The 18823-nt window shown below is 43.3% G+C and overlaps 1 protein-coding gene and 1 long non-coding RNA gene across 5 annotated transcripts in view; one reads left to right on the top strand and one right to left on the bottom strand.

The window, feature by feature from the left end:
* The window catches only part of LGI1 (leucine rich glioma inactivated 1), a 46676-nt gene extending 39142 nt beyond the window's left edge, over positions 1 to 7534 (bottom strand). For all 4 annotated transcript variants that reach the window (XM_063102328.1, XM_063102330.1, XM_063102326.1 and 1 more), the window contains exons 1-2: positions 7075 to 7534; positions 6601 to 6672 (exon numbers count right to left, since the gene is read on the bottom strand). In XM_063102328.1, the coding sequence (XP_062958398.1) occupies positions 6601 to 6672; positions 7075 to 7289 (287 nt within the window). In that variant the 5' untranslated portion in view covers positions 7290 to 7534. The remainder of the gene's footprint in view (positions 1 to 6600; positions 6673 to 7074) is intronic.
* Positions 2920 to 7561, top strand: LOC134382110 (uncharacterized). Its single transcript, XR_010024048.1, has 3 exons — positions 2920 to 2958; positions 3732 to 3821; positions 7421 to 7561. It is a non-coding gene; the product is annotated as an uncharacterized LOC134382110 (long non-coding RNA).
* Positions 7562 to 18823: the final 11262 nt, after the last annotated feature.

Here is an 18823-nt window from a genome sequence, read left to right as displayed (position 1 = left end):
TTGTATTAAATTAACACTCTGTTTGTAGAATACAATACAATACAATAGAACTTTAAGATAGGAAGAGATCTTAGTTGTAATTGAATATGAAGGCCTCAAAATGCCAAGTTAAGCTTTGTTTGGTCTTTATCCTATTTAAAAATCTGTCTCCAAATTTCTGCTTCCCTTTAAAAAATAGGAAGATATGGCCCCCTGTCCATGTACCACATTCCCATCAGCAATACTCAGTTGGAGGCGAGGATGTCATTTTTAGGCAAGCTATCTAATCTGGTTTACCTCAGTCACCACCACTCCATATTGTTTTATACCCAACTGCTTCCTTCATTTATCTTACCACCCTAAACCCCATTAGCATTTCAGTTTGAGAAGCATAATTTAATCTATCTCTGGTATTTTATGTGTATAATTTTGTGACCTATCTTAAGTCCCACAGCCCAATAGTGGCCAAACTGGAATTCAAACTTATGTCTCCTGACCTCTAGTTCAAGCCTCTATCCATCCTACCACAGAGCCACTCATCTGAATACGGGCCAATGTTAATTATTTTAAACCAAATCTGACATGTTTTACAAAATGTGGTGCCAGTTATTTTACTCATGAGGGAGAAGTGAGAGTGTTATGACTGTTTTTGAAAGGTAAATAGTTCATATTTCCTGTGAGAAGTATTTGAAGGAAAGATTTCTTAACAGGTTCTGATAGAGACCTGTATGTAGAACCATTAAATTTTAAAGCCAGGATTGCAGTCAAACCCAGATCACACAACCAGACACTACTATGATGTTACAGTAGTTTAAATTAAAGTGATTTTCAGATACTGTAATAAAGCTAATGTTTATTGAATTACAGGAACTGTGCCAAGCACTTTTCATGCACTGTTTCATTTAATCCTTACTGTAATCCTGTGCAATAGGTACCATGGTTATTCCCCATTTTGTAGATACAGATATCTAGGCTTGATTAAGCTTGCCCCAAATCACCAACTAGTTAGCAGCAGAGTGGAGGTTTGAACCTGGGTTTATCTGACCACAGAGCCTGTGTTCTTTGCCACTTGTCATGTCAGCTCACCAGGGTCAGCCATTCTGATATCATGGCTGATGTTGTAAAGCCCCTGCAGATGTTTTGTAGCCCATGTTAGTTAAAGGATCAACAACTGGCATTACCAATCAACTGAACACCATTTTGAAGAAAACAAGAAAGCTTATCAAGATACCTTACAATACATTCAGATACAGGCAAAATACAATTTACCTTTTTAGGAATCACTGCTAACTTGGAGCTGCCATATCAGGGTAGGGAGTGACAGCTTGTCATTTTTGTGTGTGTCCCTTACAAAACCCTACATTGTACCTGCTACTTGGTGGAACCCCAAAACGTGTTTGCTAAAATGGGAGGCTTTTGCTTTCATTTGTCACTACTTGCAACTATACAATAAATAAACACCTGTTTTAGCTAAGCAGATATAAATAAGTCAAAAAGGAAATTTTCTTTGTGTTAATTTTTTAAAATCTTAATAGTGCTTAAACAACATTTCCCTTTGGATGTCCTATCAGACTGGATAAAGGGGAATTTTACCTCTCTTAGGAGAGAGACTAGTCAGCCTCCACAGTCCAGTGAGGAACCTGGAGCCTAAATGTGAAGCAGGAAGAGATTCAAGCAGTGGGTACAGAAAGGCTGAGATGCTTTGCCTTAGATGTTCTGGCTCCCCGAAATCTCTGTTGACAGAAGTTTGAAGTCATAACTTCATGAGCAAATATCTCTTTGCACTTTTTTTGGTTTGGCTCACTTTTAGATTGGGTATACCCAACGTAAGAAAGGGTGTGAACATGACCGGGACTATCTATGGATTGTAAAACAGGAATCTTTAGCATGAAATCTATGGAAGTATGGATTGAATTCAACAAATACATCAAAAGCGATATGTAGGCCTAAAACATCTAGGCTCTTCCCTAGGCACAAGGCAGATACAACCATAAACAGTTCTAATAAATGGCAGCGGTACTGGGGACATCAGTAAAGTCTATAGAATCTGAGGTCATGGCATTGAGATACTTCAGCCTGATATGAATGGAGCATGTTTGCGTGTGTGTGTGTGTGTGTGTGCGTGTATGTGTGTGCGTGCGTGTGCATGCATGTGTGTGTATGTGCGCGTGCATGTGTCTGCGTGCATGTGTGTGTGTGTGTGTGCGCGTGCATGTGTCTGCGTGCATGCGTGTGTGTGTGTGTGTGTGTGTGTGTGTGTGTGTGTGTGTGTGTGTGTGTGTGTGTGTTGGGTCAATGTTGTCAGTGTTAACCCTGGACAAATAGGAAAGAACCAACTCAGGCGTTTAGACTTTCTCTGTTTCTAGGGAACCATTACAGGCTTCCAGGCAGAAGGTGACATGGCGAGAGCTGCGTTTCCGAGGGTAACGCTAAGGGACATGGCTAGGATGGGAACCGAAAGCAGACAGAGGAAGCGGCCTGGGAAACCGTGAACGCAGCTTCGATTAGCCTCGATTAGGGGGTGGCACTGGGGGCAGAAGAGGCAGTGGATTCTCACGCTGTTTGAGAGGGGACTTGTCCAGTTGGAAGTGGACAGTGAGGGAGAAGGGGAGAGTAACTCTTCCGTTTCTTGCCTGAATAACTGAGAGGAGGAAATAGGCTTACAAAGAAAACATTTGCCTTACCGGGCTAGTTGACACAGTTACAAGAATTAATTAACTAAAAAGTTAAAAATCAGATCTGTGTATCATTGGGAAAACTGTAGACAAAACAATCTAGACAACAAATTTTTACTTTCCAGTGCATCGTGTGGGCCTCCGCTAGCCACAAACCAAAACATGCTCATCTGCAACCAGCTAATCAGTCCTCTGAAGCGCTCTCGGCTGACAGGTCCGGCTTGAGTGCTCATTGACGATTGCTAATTTTTTCCTACACTTGTAATGTAAGAAGGGACAGAAAACGATGGCAGTTGTTTTAAAGGTAAGATAGGCCACGGGTATTTTTTCCAGGGCAAATAATATTTTGAAGGACTAACTAATAAAGCCACAGTAAGGATGGACTTAGTCTCTTGTTCATGCTATTTGCTTTTCCACTTGCTTTTAGTATTAAATTTCTAATGCATTATGTACTTGTGTGTCAACTGTGTATTAATTTTTAAAATAATGCTATTTTCACCCCAGAAGGATCAATTCTGTGTTTCAAACAAAATCAAATCTTATTGGAATAAGTAGAGTTTTTTTCTGGTCAAATTGAATTCTTACATATATATATATTTTTGAGCATGATACTAAAACTAACCCTGGAATTTATTCCTTGTAAATAGAACTCTCTTAGGAGTTAGAGGGGTTTAGCTCATTAAGATATGTTATAAACAAATGGTAATGTGGCCGCATCTTCTCCTCTTAAATTTGAATTTTACTTCTGTCATGAGTCTATATCACTGGGGATTTCAGTCTGTAATAGAGAAGAAACAGGGTTGTAATGTGTGAAAACACATTTTTCTAAATCTCATTCACTAAAAGAACCACTTTCTATCACTAAAAGCAAGTTAGAATGCATAATCGTTCTCACTGGTTATATTTCAAAACTGGCCCTATGGAAACATGAATAAAATTGTATTTACTTGAGAAAGGTTTTGTGTGTGTGTGCGTGTGTGTTATTGTTTAAAACCGTGAGATTAAAAAAAAATGTTTTGTATACCTAATCTGATGAATTTTTATTGGATAACTTTATTCTTTGTCTTTTCTCTACAGATTCTGGGTTTTTGTTTTCCTTGTTTTCCAACACAAACTGCCAGCCATGGTCTACCAGGATCTTTTCCGAAATACTACCTGTAACTTGAGGTATCGCATCTGTTTTCCTCAGTACCTCAGGCTGACATTTCAGAAAGTATTTCTCATCATGCAGAAGGTCTGAAAAAGCATCTGGGGCCATAATGAAATTATCGGATTGTTAGGGTGGATGTTGGGAATGGTGCATTTCTTTTCCCTTTCCAACAATGGTGTAAGAGACCAACTGGTTTTGTATATCAATCAAGCAGATTTGATTCTGAAGTTTATCTTTTTACAGGAGATGATGGGTCAGTTTGATAATCTGTGGTCACAAGTGTCTCAAGAATTAATTGCTAGTCCCTAGCAATGGTTGGTGTGATCTAGGCCTGATCTATGGTGACCAAGTGCAGGCCCCTTGGTCTTCACATTCCAATGGGAGGTTGGCAACCCTTGCGGGGTTTTCAGGGCACTGGATGGCCCTATCCCACAGAACTCTTTCTGACTGTGATGCGTGCATTCCCACAATTGTTTTGATTGTGGCCCCATTCGTACTTATTCTTTATTTCCTCCCCAGGGGAAATGAGCTTATTTAGACCTTTCCTGAGGACAGGAGGATGCAGAGAATATTGGGCAGCAAGGATGGAGAACGAAGTCTTCCAGAACAGGGTCCTGGAGACTAGGGACAAACTTCGACCCCTAATAATTTTGCATCAGATCAGCCCTGGCCCAAATCTACCAGGTTGAGGTTAGCCAATGTGAGTTAACTGAGGACGTACAGGGCAAGAATTACTTGTCCTTTTGTTATTTCTGAAACCTGAACTGCTTTTAGAAAATAAGGACTGGAATGTTCCATAGGAACTCAGAGCATGGGACACAGGGGCATGGCACACACTCGGTTGGGCTATTTAAAAACTAGTCCCTTGGCTTCCCTCTGTGATTCTAAATACGTGTAGTCACATTACCCTGCAGCAGCCGGTACCTATTTCTATAACACTGTCCAGCATCTCTGCTTGCTGTGGCTGGGTCCACCCAACGAAAACAAAGTGGAGATGTTGTAGCTGGTGAGGCCGATCAATCTAGGCTTGCTTTGTCAAAGTTAGTGTGCATCTAGTGTCAGAATATAAGGAGTTGTGTGACTGAGACTTCTTGAATTTTAAGGACTGATCTATTTTACTCTCCTAGGGGGAGGGAGGTGGCTTAGCACATCAAAAGGATGCTTTCTAAATGAGCCACTTATTTATGAAACAAATGAGCAACATAAACACAATTTGTCACTTTCTCACATACAGCAAATTCTTATCCTACGTAAAGATCACAGAATTAGGGGCTTTGCTCCTTTCTGTGCTAAAGAGACTATCTTTCTTGGATTTGTTTGATGTGATAACACTTCCCCTCATCATGCCACTAGCCATCAATCAAATAGATAAACTCCTTAGAAATAGTCTACTCAGCTATTAGTCACTTGAAGACATTAGCCAGTGGAAGGATATTAGCCAACTTCATTACATAATGTCAAAATACCCGATCAACTTTGTGAATTCAATGAAATAGTCAAACCAGTTTTGAGATTTCATACAGACAAAACAATAGATTGAGTGACATTTAGCTTTGCATAAAAGTTTAAAACCCTACCATTCATAAAAACGTGTAAGCACTTGCCATATCTTACGCCAAGTGCTTTAAATCTTAAGTCTTATTTATCTCTGATAACAACCCTTTGAAGTGTGTGTTATCATCTCCATTTTACAGAGAAGGAGACTGAGGCTCAGTGAGACTTAGTAATTTGCACAAGAATACATGTCTAGGTTCTATGAGTTGTGAGGTGAGATTCAAACATAGGCCTCTCCAATTTCAATTCCATGCTGTTTGCCTATGTGTATATAACCTGAAACAGCCAAAATGGCCAAGCAAGGCAAGAAAAACCAAAACAAAACACGCAAAAAACTTGGGTCCTGAGTCATGCAGTTCAGATACCTAAAACTCAGCAGACTGACAATTGGCTAATTCTCCCTGCAACGTCTAGCTACAACCCAACTCTTTTGCCTGATACCTGAGTACCGGGAGATCTCTTGACCCCTATGTGATGCTGCTCGAAGAATTAGAACTCCAATTGCCAAACATTACATATCAGAACAAATTATGCATGTTACATTATGCCTGTGAAGAGATCTAATTTCTTAACCAAATATTGTTTTTAAAAATATTTTCAGGCATAGACTGAATATGTGGTTCCCTTGTGACCAACTCAAAACACATAGCAAAGAGTAATTCTTTGCACTATCCTACATTAATATTTTCTTTCCCTCCTTGTAAGGGGACTAGTTATAAATTGTATGAGATTAGAAAACAGTCTCTTGAGAATTGATATGTTAAGGAATTACCTAGAAAGAACCACGTTTTTTTTTTTTTTTTTTTCCCACATGGTAAATCATACCGAGTAGCAGCCTGCCCCGGATTCCCAGGATACAACATCTTGAGCACATATGTTATGCTGGGTTCTGTATCGACTAATTCAAAAACTCCAAGGCAAAATAACCAAAGTTCTCAAGTTAAAAATGAAAGTAAAATAGTGGAGAAGATTTGGGATCATTGTTGCAACATTACAACAACTTCATAAATAGCCATTAAAGTAGACAGCATTAGAGGTTAACAAATTTACCACTGCAAGAATCAACCTGCACTGCTGGTGTGAAGTCTCAAACAAACCTGTGCACCTCTCGCTTTACTGATATTCTCTTTCCTTTCAGAAATATATTCACATTTGACAAAATTAATATTGAGATAATTTTACTACAGGGCTTATCCAAATATATGCCATATTAAAAATAGTCATGATATAAATATTTCTCACAAGAGCTGCAGCGATGGTGTGAATAAAAAACTCCCTTCTGAGATTTCAGTAAAACCAGATCTCACAAAGGATCTGAAAGAAAACAAAAAACAAAAAACAAACAAACAGACACACAAAGAGACACACACACACACAGAACAAACCTTATGTTAATCCGGTTTAGCATAACAGTTCCTATTTTGACACTATTTTATAAAGTACGATACAGCTCCTTCCCAGATGGAGTAAGAGAGATGAATCTGCTACAGGTTTCTCATAATAATGTTCAGGGTTGGGGGGTATCCAAGCATGTTCAGAAGCAGCTAATAAAAATCAAAAATTCTAAATGCAGCAAAATGTTAGCACTGTCACATGGCCAAGCATGCAAGAGGAATCTCTCTCTCCATGCCCTTCTACCAGTACATACAAAGCCCCAAATACACGGCTGGAATTTTAAAATTGTAAATTAGATATCAAAATGCTTACGGGCCTTACAATGAGATAACATCAGGAGGAACGGTGCGTGGAATGGTTCTGGCATTCTCACATAAAGCATTATCTTTGGTACAAGTACACACGGCAGGGCATTTTGGCTTCGCTGGTCTCTTCCCCTCAGTCAGCAAAAGCGCAGATAAGAGACATAGGAAATAAGCAATTCTTTTCAGGGGGATGCAGGCATTTCCCATCCTTTTGCTTCTCTCTGTTTCCATGCAGTCGAAAAAATATCCCCAAACATGAACAGGGCTTCTGGAATTCAGATGGTGATGGTCTTGCTCTAAGAACAGGTCACACAAGAGTCCACCCTTTTCTTCTGCCTCTGTATCTCCGCTTTTCAAAACAGGGACCTGCAGCTGATTCGTGAGCTGCTCCTTGCTCCAGCAATGCACTGCTCGGGGGAAGAGACCTGTGAGGTGCTGTGAGCTGGGAGGGATCCAACTGCTGGAGGAGAGAGCCGACTTGCATCACCACGAAAACACTGAGCACAGACCAGCCTTCGAAGGCAAAGTCAAGTGATGTAACAGAAAATAAACAGCTTTCTGCTTTCACTGGGAGGCCCTTTAATTGTTACCAAAAATAGACGGCATTATGTCTTATTAGTGGGTGGGTGGGCGAGTGGGTGGGAGCAGTCATTTTGCATAGGATGTCGGCAATCTAAGAAACCTCTGGGAATTTGCTTTTCATGTAACAAACAACCTAGTAAGGAAAACTAGCTTGGGAGCCAGCCCCGGCTGGAAAAATGAAGTTAAAGGAAACTCTCTGGGCAGCATTCTGCTAAAACCTTGCTATCTCTTGCTGAGTCCACCTGGCTGATGCCATCGTTGAAAGACAAATAAGAACACATGGAGAATGTGACTTTCAGGGGATGAACGTGAGTAAATACTTTTCTGACATTTATCAACTGTCATGAATTATTGATTTTCATAATCCCCTCCCCCCACATGTAATCTATTCCCTTCTTCCACAATGAGGGAGAGAAAGAGAAGCGTAGGCCCCCTCCCCACTTCTCGCACTCTCCCTTCTCTGGCAGTGGCCCCAGAAGCCTGGAAGGAACTCCCTGCCAGCAGGAGACAGACTCTGGCTTCCCCCGGGCTGTGAAAAAGGCCTGGCTCTGCCCAGGATGCTGCGAGATGGCGCGGAAACGCTGGACTGAGAATCGGAGACCTGGCTTGAGATCCCAATTCTGCCATGAACTAGTTGATTTTACAGACAGGGGAATAGCTGGATCTACAGACGTTCTGTAATTATTACAAAATTAACCGAATACGGTAGGCTATGTTACTAGTGTAACTGATGGGAAAGGAGATGCACCATTGGAAAAGAAAATGCATTTAAAGCAGCAGAAATTAAGAGGCCCTGGCCCTGGGGAGGGATGGTCTAGTCCAAGAGAGTGGGAAGACCCTCAGGATGGAGGAAGAGGAGGAAAACAGACCCCTGATCTTCTTACCATGTTGAAGGCGATCATCCTTCAAGTGGCACAGCCAGCCTGAGCTGTCAGTCCATGTCCCTGCTCCTCCAGGTTCCTGGATGGAAAGTACTAAGAGGACTGTTTGAGCAAATGCGTGATTATGACATAACCTCATCCTACATCGGTGCATGACGCAGTGCCCTTCTACCCTGTCCTGCGTGCAGCTGGCCCCACGCTAACTGCCATCACTCCTTTAATTCCCTGTGAGCTCTGCAAGGGGAGGGGTCATGTTCATTCTCCCATTTGATTGTAAGCTCCATGAAGGTAGAGACCTTGCTGTGGACCTGGTGCCTGTACAGGGCTGCACACGCAGTGGGCAACCAGTCAGACTATGTGAGCACAACAGAGCGCCCAGTCTGTTCATAACCACGTCCTCATCCAAACGCACCTCAAATTGCTCCTGAGGGATCTGACCTAGTCAAGAAAGTCTGGGACAATTCCCTGAAGAAGTCGTGATTGAGCTGAGTTCCAAGGCAAGGAGAAGTAAGAGAGGGGTTTGTGAGAGCGTTCCATGTGGAGGCAACAGCATGTGCTAAGGCCTGCTCACAATCTGGACTGCAAGACACCTCTGCAGAGTTTTAGGCAGAGGAAGGATAGTACCTGGTTTGTGTTTCAAAAGCACCGGTAGATTATTATCACTAAGCCAGTTTTTGAGAGTTTGTAAATATGTTGTATTTTACAGAAAGGAAAAAAACCCCACCAGTCCAAGAGAAGTAATGATTTAAAAACGAATTCTACTAATGCTTCACTGTCAAGGAATCTATGCAGGAGAAAGCATACGATAGTGTTTTTAGAAGCTGTGACCCACAGGCAAGCCTCACTTTAAACAGTAAAAGTGTCACTTAAAAGTTGGCTGCAAGTCAGATTTTCGTAATTGAATACTGCTTCAAGTGCACAGCGGAAACTTGCTCCATAAAATGATGATGTGGTGAAAATTTTATGGAGTGTCATTTTTATTCAAACAGTCACCCCTAAATTATCTGACTTGTAAATGATGTATTTTGTAACTACAAAATAAAGACCCTGAGAACTTTCAGGGACCCCAGAGATCTTGGATCAAATCCCTGCATATTACAGATTGGAAAACTGAGGCCGGGAGAGGTCACACAGATGGTTAGTGGCAGAACCGCCACCCAGCATAGGGTGACACTATGGCAGATACTTGGTGAAAGTGACTGATGAAGTCAAACAGCATAATTCAGTCCCTGTGTTTCACTCTCAAATGTACCAAATTGTCAAGACTGTTGGGTCAGCCTTGGCTTTGTGCTATGTAGACACAGCCAAAAGGTGAGCAGTCGTTCACTGTTGTGGGGTAAAGCTGGGAGGGCAAATGAATGAGGGAAAGAAATCGTATCCATACTGTTCACTTTGCAGCTGTATTTATCTGGCAGTTCGGTTTGTCAGTTCAAGTGGAAAAAAGACCGTTGGTGACGGAGGGGAGCTCTAGGGACAAGTTACAATGGGCATTCTGAAAAGACAGTAACTTTTTCTTTTTCTATGGCATTTAAAGCCCAGACTTGAATTCTTTATTCAATTAAAACACCCACTAAGATCAGGCAAAATTTTAACCATGTAGTGCAGGATGCTGATGGCCTTTTTAGGAGGAGAAACTGCTTCCTGGCTCCGGAATTGGGTGTGAGGAGGGGACTGCAGAGGTGAGGGCAGGTTGCTACATTGCAGTCTTGAGAGGCCTGGGGAGAGGACATTTCCCATGCTACTCCTCCAGGAAGCCTGGGGGGGAGCGCAGGGAGGCTGTGGGAAGAGGGAGAGCAGAGCTTAGGGGTTTCCACCAACTTGGAGGCATTTAGATAGGGTTTGGCAGCCCACCTGTGGATTACAGCCGGGGCCCTTGGGAGAGGAGCCTAGAAAGATGAAAGCAGAGCTGGAAGGAGGCCCAGGGAAGCTGGGAGGCCCGGCTGAGGAGGCTCAGCACCCAGGCTGAGCTACAGGGGAGAGCTGAGCAGGGTCCGAGCTGGCTGTACACTTGGCCAGCAGTGTAACCATGGGCCGATTTAACCTTCCTAAGCCACAGTGTTCTCTTCCATAAAATGAAGAGGATAATAGTGCATATGACATGGATTTGTTGAGAGAATTAAATAAGACAGTGTATTTAAGGTGCTTCGTGTGGGGTCTGATCCATGGGAAAGGTCCATCATCATCATCACCATCATCAGCATTATGGTTGCAACAGCACTTGAGTTCTGAGCCTGCGACTCCTAGTACCTGGAAAGCGAATCTCTCAAATAAAAATGAGGTTAGCAGAAGTCTATATTGACTCTGGGAAACAGGCACTTCTGGGAAGGATGACAGACTGTGGCCTTGTCAAGAGTCTAGCCATATGAGGGAAACAAAGTGCCTCCTGGTAAAGAAAGAGCTCACCAGTTTGGGTGAGAGTAGGACCACCCATGCCTGGCCCAAGGACGAGGTCCAGAGCTGTTGGAAAGGAAGATGGTAGTGAACGTAGGGTAAGGATTTTTACAGCTCACTACCCTTGAACATGTGTAAATTAGAGAGGGTAAGTGTAATGTACTTTGGGATCCCTGCAACAGAGAGGGTTCTCTCTAGTTTGGTGGGCACCATTGCATTGCATGTGGGTGCTATGAGGAGCCACGCACAGTGGTTGGCACCAGAAGCTGCTGTAGAGATGTAACACAAATGGCACCTCATCCAGGCCCGAGGCTCAGACCAAAGACACCAGAGTTTTCACCAGGGACAGCTCAGCCTTCGTGGCCCAGCAGCAGTGACAGTCCCACAGACATCAGAGGAACTGGCAAAGGATCCCAGCAGGGAGCCAGAGCAGAAGAAAAGGAAAATGAGGGACATGTACAATGTCTGGGAGCACATGTACAATGTTCCCTGGGCATCCTCAGAAAGACTGGAGGAAGTCCTTGGCAGAGGTGGGGGTGCCGATGGTTCTGGAAGAGCCAATGAAAGCAGAGCGAGAGAGGAACAGGCTGTGCTGTGGTTATGATCCCAGTTTTCCCCTCAGGCTGGTGTGGCCTAGGAAACACACATCGCTCAAGTAAACAAATCATTATTAGGAGCCTTAAAAGATCAAGCTTGGCCCTGCCTCCTTTTATAAACACCCAGACATGCAAACTGGTGTCATTTTAAGCAGTTTTCTCAAAAGAGCAGGGGTTTTGAAGCTGTGAGTAAGATGCAATAGTGGGTTGGGAAATGAATCTAGGGGATACCAGCAGAACTTTAAAAATATAATTGTTTGAATAAAAAAATTGGAGTGTATTGCACCTATCAGGGTAGCTATTGCCTTTTGAAGCCTTTGTTTCCACCCTGTGTGTGTGTGTGTGCACGGTTGTGGTAGGAATTGTTTCTTATAATCAGTTTACAAGCGAAAGAAAGAAAAAGAAAACACTGCATTAGAGGATGCTAATATCTTCTCCTACCTCAGGAGTCTATGAAATGGCAGGAAAATGATTTTGATTCCAATAAATTTCATTTACTGATTGAGGGCAGCAATTAGACAGACCTGTTGGAATACTGTGTCTATTATTTACTAGCTGTGTGACCTTGGGCAAGTTGCTTAGCTTCTCTGTGCCTCACTTTCCACATTCATAAAGTAGAAATAATAATACTATCTCTATATAGTTGATATAAGAATTAGTGATGATGCATGTGTAGGGCATGTCACCAAAAACGCATTCAACTACTGGTAGTCCTGCCAGAATTAAATGGGAGGGGAGTGAGGGCAGTGACAGATCTTTAAGATTGCTTAGAGGTAGTGTGTCACTTAGGATTGTTTGGTAGCAAGTGACAGACATTGACTCTGCCAACCTAAGCACAAAAGGACCTTGTTGCCATGGTGATAGAGTGATTTGCAGGCTCCAAGGAAGACCAGACCAAGCAAGCATTAAAAATGGAGGAACTTGTGAGTATTTGAGGAGCTAGGTGGCAGGAGCTAATGGAAAATGTCCCCAGGTGAATCCAGTCCAAGCAGTTCTCACCTCCATGTTCCTCCCCAAAGCACAGAGTCTGACAGGCTGAGCTTGGGTCAGGTGCCTGCTCATTTGCCATGGGAAAGCAGGGCACCTTGACTGGCAGTCCTACCAGGAGTAGATGTGATGGGAGAGGGATGGTTCCCCAAAGGAAAGCTTGGTGCTGCTGCCAGAGCAGAGAGGATGGAAGCCAAGCAGGCAAAACCAGTGGACACTTACTACGGTAGATGTGCCAGGATCTGTCAACTGATATCCTTTGCCTTTGCCCCAGCTCATTACCCCAACCCCAACCTCATGATTTTAAAGAGAAATGACCAGAAGACAATTTAGAAAAACAAATATGGATAATTTCTCAAAGGACAGCTAAACTGTGGTATCCTAACTGTGGAATCAGGGGATTTTTACCTTTTATGGTCCAAAAGAAAAGAACTTTGGGCCAGAGCGGAGTTCAGAGGGCAATAATAATGAAGCTGACACTTATAGAATGTTTATTGTCTGCCAGCTACTGTTCTAAAGCACTGTCTGTATATTAACTCACTTAATCCTCCTAACAACCCCATGAGCCAGTTATTATTATTATTTCCCCTATATTTAACAGAAAAGGAAAACAGAAGTCCAGGAGGTTAAGTAGCTTGCCTGTGTCCTGCAGCTAGTGAGAGGTGGTGCTGGGGACCTACTCCAGGTGTTCTGACTCTGATGGGCACAGTACTGGCCGCTGCCGGCCACTGCCTCTCTGACGAGCTGCGTGGAACGAGTGAGATGTGTGCTGCTTTGCAGGCCAATAGCGCCTCACTGGCCAGGCGCTGTCATTGTACTACAGTTCCTAGCATGCTGCTGGGCTGGCCATCATCTTAACCCCTTCTTCACCAAAAGTTCCTCACTGTCTTGGGTAAAATCTTTTTTAATGGCAAAATCTGATCTCCTGAAAGGATAATTATGCAACTGAGGCATGAATGTAGATGTCAATAGCAGTAGATAGTAGAGAGAGTAAGATTCTAGGTTAAAACATCCACTACATTTTTCAGTGTTCAAAGGAAGACACTGGAGATTACCACCGGAAAGATTCTTTACACTTGGAGATGTGTACTATGAAAGTGTCAAGAAGGGTGTTTCAAAGCACCTGTTCTCCAACTTGACTGCACTTTAGAATCACCTGGGGAATTCAAAAAGACACTTAATGCCTGGGTCACATTCCTAGAGATTCTGATTTAATTGGTCCAGGGCATCACTTTTAAAGGCTCCCCATGAAATTCTAAAGAGTTCCTGTGAGTATAAACAGGAGGCCCAGCATGCCATGCAGGGGCCACACGGGGCAGCACCAGGGTAGGCCAGGAGGCAGAGGCAGCGAGGAGAAAATGTGAACAAAAGCCTATATTGTGGTTCCCATGGGAAGGAACAGGCGAGGCAGGGTAAACACGCTTTGGATTGGCTGGTGTGAATAACTTCAGTGAGCTTCGGGGCACAGAGGCTGTCCTCGGTTGTTTAGTAGCTGGCCCTGGGTGGTCAGGGCAGGGGAATAGTGGCCCAAAGTGTGACAACCAGATAGAGGAGGTGGTTGGGGGTATGGAATCTGGATTGGCTGTATACGAAAGGTACATTCTCCCAGGTGAGTCCTTTATTATCTCTAGGAATGGGCCAACTCTGGGAGGAGCAGTCCTTCCAGAGTCAGCACTGCGTCAGATGTCAAAGCATCAGAACACGGAAAATGAAAAGACATGCTCAGTACCCCCTCCCACCCAGCCTTTAGTAGGAAGCAGCTGACCGGGCTCTAAGAGCACTGGGAATGGTGTGGAAGTCTGGGGAACCACCCTATTAGGAGTAGTGGTCTGCAAGGAGGGAAGTCGGAGGCCCAGTGAATTCAGGATTATTTCAGCCCTGGCCCTATTTAGTTTACCAAGATTCCAAACCCATCACAAAGTGAAACCCAGGCAAATGGAAAGGACGGCAGCAAGTTCTACTGCTTTGAAAAAGCCTGCTTGAAGGCAGAACCCACAATTTATCTTACTATTCCCTTGACTGAATGATTACTTACTAGGAGAGACAGCTGAAATGGGCTTGTAGAAGAGAAAAGTTTGTTTAGAGGCTGGTACTTTTCTTTACTCTAAAAATAAACCTTTTGTTTTGCTTAATTTTTATTACCAAAGTTAAGAATGCTGAATTTATACATTTTCATACCTGTCTTTAAAGTTGAGTAGAAACTGAATTAGCCATAAATTAGTTATTGCTTATGTCCCAAGAGGAAGAGCCCCCTCTGGCTCATGCTGGTGGGAGAAATTCAACCAGCCCTGCTTCTTTCCCTGGATCAATTAGCAGGGGAGAAAAAACAATCAACGATGCAGTTGATAATGATGACGATGATGACAACCAGCGTTTAACACATGCTTATAATGTGCCAGGCACTGTTGTAGATGCTTTAGAACCATCATCTAATTTAATCATCATAACACAGATAGTTTGGTTATTATTGGCCCCCTACTTTTAAAGGAGGAAACTGAGGCATGACGGGGTAGGCATCTTGCCCGAGATAAGAGATTGAGCTGGCTTGAAACTGAGGCACAGCTCCATCTCCTTGCATCGGAGTGGTTTCCTAGAGCATAGGTGATCTCGCCTTATTCACACAGGAGCAGACAATAACCGCGTGAGTGCAGGAGCCCTGTGAGGGGATGGGCATTGGGTCCCTATACTAATCTGGTTGCATAAGCAGGGTTGACCCTTGGAAAAGTTGTGGCATAGGGGAAGATCATCTTTGGGACATGGAAAAAAGAGAATGGGCCAAGGTCTGATGATGCCGTGGATGAGCTGTGTGACCTTGGGCACAACTTTTGACATCTAAGCTCTGGTTTTCAAGGAAGTTCTTGGGCTGGGCGATATCTGAAGATCCTGTCCATGTAAACGGCCCTTGCCAGCAATCCTTCCAGGGAGTGATTGTTGGAAAGGCATGGAAAGTGTTGCACACGTTCCTGCACATCCCAAAGTAACAACTAGCTGTTTGGGTGTCCTGAGGAGTTGTGAGAACACTGGACCTAGTTGCCTCCTGCTTCATCTTGTGTCATATGCCTGAAGCTGGTGAACGGATAAACATCACTCCTATATGCTCAGTTAGCTTTGAGAAGAAGGAAGGAATGACTATTTAGTGAGGAGAGTATTATAGAAGACCCTGGGGAGGACAGGGTAGGGAGAAGGATGAGGACTTATTGTTTTGATCCCAGAATTGCCATTAGGTGCCCTGGGTATCAAGTCAGGGCAGTACTGCCTTCTTAGGAGGTGCTGGGAAATGCGTGAGCGCATCTCTCTTGTCACCCTGGCTGGGGAGTGCTACTTGCATTTGTTGGACTGGAAATGCTGACATCCTGCAACGCTTGGGACCTCCACATACAATGAAGATTGTCCTGCCCCAAATGCTCTTAGCACTCCTGCTGAGAAGGAGAGAATTGTGGAGAACATAGCAAAGCTCTTTGTGCACTTTTCTGAACATTAATCAATAACCCATTAACTCAGGGAAACTGTGCGTTCTTCATATAGAATCCGAAACAAATTGACAGACACCCTCTGGCAAGAACTGTGGAAAGACTGTGTGGCCCTGGACAAGGTATTTCATTTCCTTTGGCCTCAGTTTCCCCATTGGTATAGCACTAACATTCTATAGCTTCTTAATTTCTCTCCCCAGAAAAGAGAAATACCTTGTAAAAATAGGGGATTGGACAGTTTGTTTTTCTCATTTCGTGTGCGGTATACACATGGTACTGCTGTTATCCAAAATGCATATGGTACAGTTTAAGCCAAAAGTATACAGAATCAAATGATCCCAGAATGTTTTTAATGAAGTATGATTTTAACTGTTTAGCATTTTTGTTGGAAATGTATTTTAATTTTGTTAGAACTAAGCATCAAAAATTCAGGCAAGCAATTCATGGTAGGCCACCCTTCCTACCAGTTAGACTTGAACAGAAATCTATTTTAAGAAAAAGAAGGTTGTTAGGGAATAAAACAAGGATAATTCTAAGTTATGGGCAAGGTGAAAATAATTTAGCCAGGAAATATATTTTGGGCTGATCCTAAGGAAAAGCTGTGGCTCTAAGAGGTGTTGCCCTAGAGTAGAGTTTGGTTATTGGAATATAAAATTTAAATATGATTACTCTTCTTTATCCTTCTTTCACTTTATGCCTGAATCCCTCCACAGATAGCTCTTAGCAGTCATTTTGTAAAAAAGAGATACTCCTTCATTCTTTCAAGGTGGTCATTAACTACTTTTTTGTTTTTGTTTTTGTTTTCTGGTTTAAGTTTCTGAAATTAACAGGAAAATAGTGCAACTAGACCGTTCATGCTTTGGGAACTTGAACTTCATGGTGTTGAATTTCAGGCCTTTTGCTTTTGTCTTATGCCTTTAGAAGGGTTCTGTTTTGTTTTGTTTGGCTTTATACTCTCATTCTGGAAGAACTAAGAGCTTTCCATTGCTGCCCGTCACTTGTGGCTTGTATTACAGCCAGCAGTTTCTGTAGGAATGATGACCCAAGAAGCTAGGAATTTGACCCCAGAAAATAGCAAGGGAATGACGAAACTGGTTATGACCATAGGACCAGTGTCCTGTGGGTCTAGGGCAGGCATAGTGTTAACAGCGGGGTAGCACAGGCTTCTGCACCAGCCCCGCTGCATGCCCCATGATTGGCACTGCCCCTGCTGGTCCCAGCGCTGGAGCGAGGAAGATGGAGGAACACGCTGGCTGGGCCTCCTACAGGCCAGGCGCTTCCCAAACATTGTCTCAATTGATCAATTCACCTGCCCTGGAAGCAAGGAATTATCATCCCTGCTTTATAGGTGAGAAAATTTCATATACATTGAAAATAGGAATCACATGATAAACATTTTCGAAGTAGACAGAAGACAGTAGACTGTGCCTTGACCCAAGCAGGCAGCCTCCCCAGGGCCCTGGCTTCCCTGTCCATGTCAGGTGACTATGGCCCACATCAGCCTCTTTCCCCTAAAGAGAGCTGGGAAAACTTCTTCTCACTTCGCCTCTGAATCCTCATAAAGATGACCAAGGGTTTTGAGACACAGTTTCTAGGAAAAACCAGGGAACAAGAAAAATAATGACAAACAAGAAAAAAAGCACAAGAAGAAAAAGGTGTCATGCCTCCCAGGCCTTTCTTGGGTATTGAGCATTGTGTTGAGGCTCTTTATATGTATATTACACTGTGTTATTTATTTCTCATAACAACTCTAAGAGGTCAGCAATACTGATATGCCCATTTGTGACATAAGAAAACTGAGGCTAGAGAGGTGAAATAAATAGGCCATAAACCTAGCCAGTGGGAGAGCTAGGATTTGAACCCAAGAAAAAGAAAATTAACTGATCATTTCTTATTAATGGAAATGTTTTTGCAGGGGCAGGAGTGGAGATACATTGTCCCCAGAAAGGAGACTTTAGGGAGAATAAAGAAAGGGGTTTGGGGGATGGGTTGTAAATCCTCCAGGGGCTAGGAGTGCTGGTCGTGGGACGAGCTCAGTAAACCTAAACTGAGTAAAGCAGTGAGGGAAGACATCGGGAAGGGAGTGAGGCCCCTCAGATAGTCTCTTCCAACTTACCAGGACCTCTGCATAGGCCAGCTGCCTGCACCCTCTTCTCTTCCATCTTGCAGCTCCCAGGAATTTGGGGCAGCTTGGCGGCTGGTTTCCACCACTCACTCTGATTCCTGAAATTCTCATCCTCACAGTTGTGCTTGGGACTCAGTTTCCATGGCTTTTCCAGGTGATGCTGGCCTAGAAAACAATCCCATAGGACCTTTTCATTTAAGGGTCGGAGGATTACTACAAATAGCAAATATAAGGAAGTTGTAAAGTTGTAGGACCTACCCAACCACCTCTACAAATGGCCTGCTTTTAGCTCCTGAGTCCATATGACAGGGTCTCCCCAAATCCAGATGACAGCCAAATCCACTTGCAACCAGGGTGGTGACCTTGGACAGTTATTTAAACTCCTGGACCGCATCTGTAAAATGCACCCATCTCTTCAGATTGGAGTAAGCATTCAAGACGGTTTTGTATTTCAAAGCTCTTAGTACAAAGTGCTAAACAATTGTTGTTATGGACTGAGTTGTGTTCTCCTCAAATTCATATGTTAAAGTCTTAACCTCCAATGTAACTGTATTTGGAGATAGGACCTTTAAAGAGGTAATTAAGGTTCAACGAGTTTGTAAGGGTGGAGCCTTAATGCAGTAGGATTGCTGTCCTTATAAAAACAAGGAAGAGACACTAGGGGTGTACACACAGGAGGAAAGGTCACATGAGGACACAGGGAGAAAGCCACCGCCTGCAAGCCAAGGAAAGA

The sequence above is a fragment of the Cynocephalus volans genome, chromosome 7 (assembly GCF_027409185.1).
Source record: "Cynocephalus volans isolate mCynVol1 chromosome 7, mCynVol1.pri, whole genome shotgun sequence".
NCBI lineage: Eukaryota > Metazoa > Chordata > Mammalia > Dermoptera > Cynocephalidae > Cynocephalus > Cynocephalus volans.
Note: the sequence above shows the minus strand (reverse complement) of the source record. Positions and strands in the feature narration are given on the sequence as shown.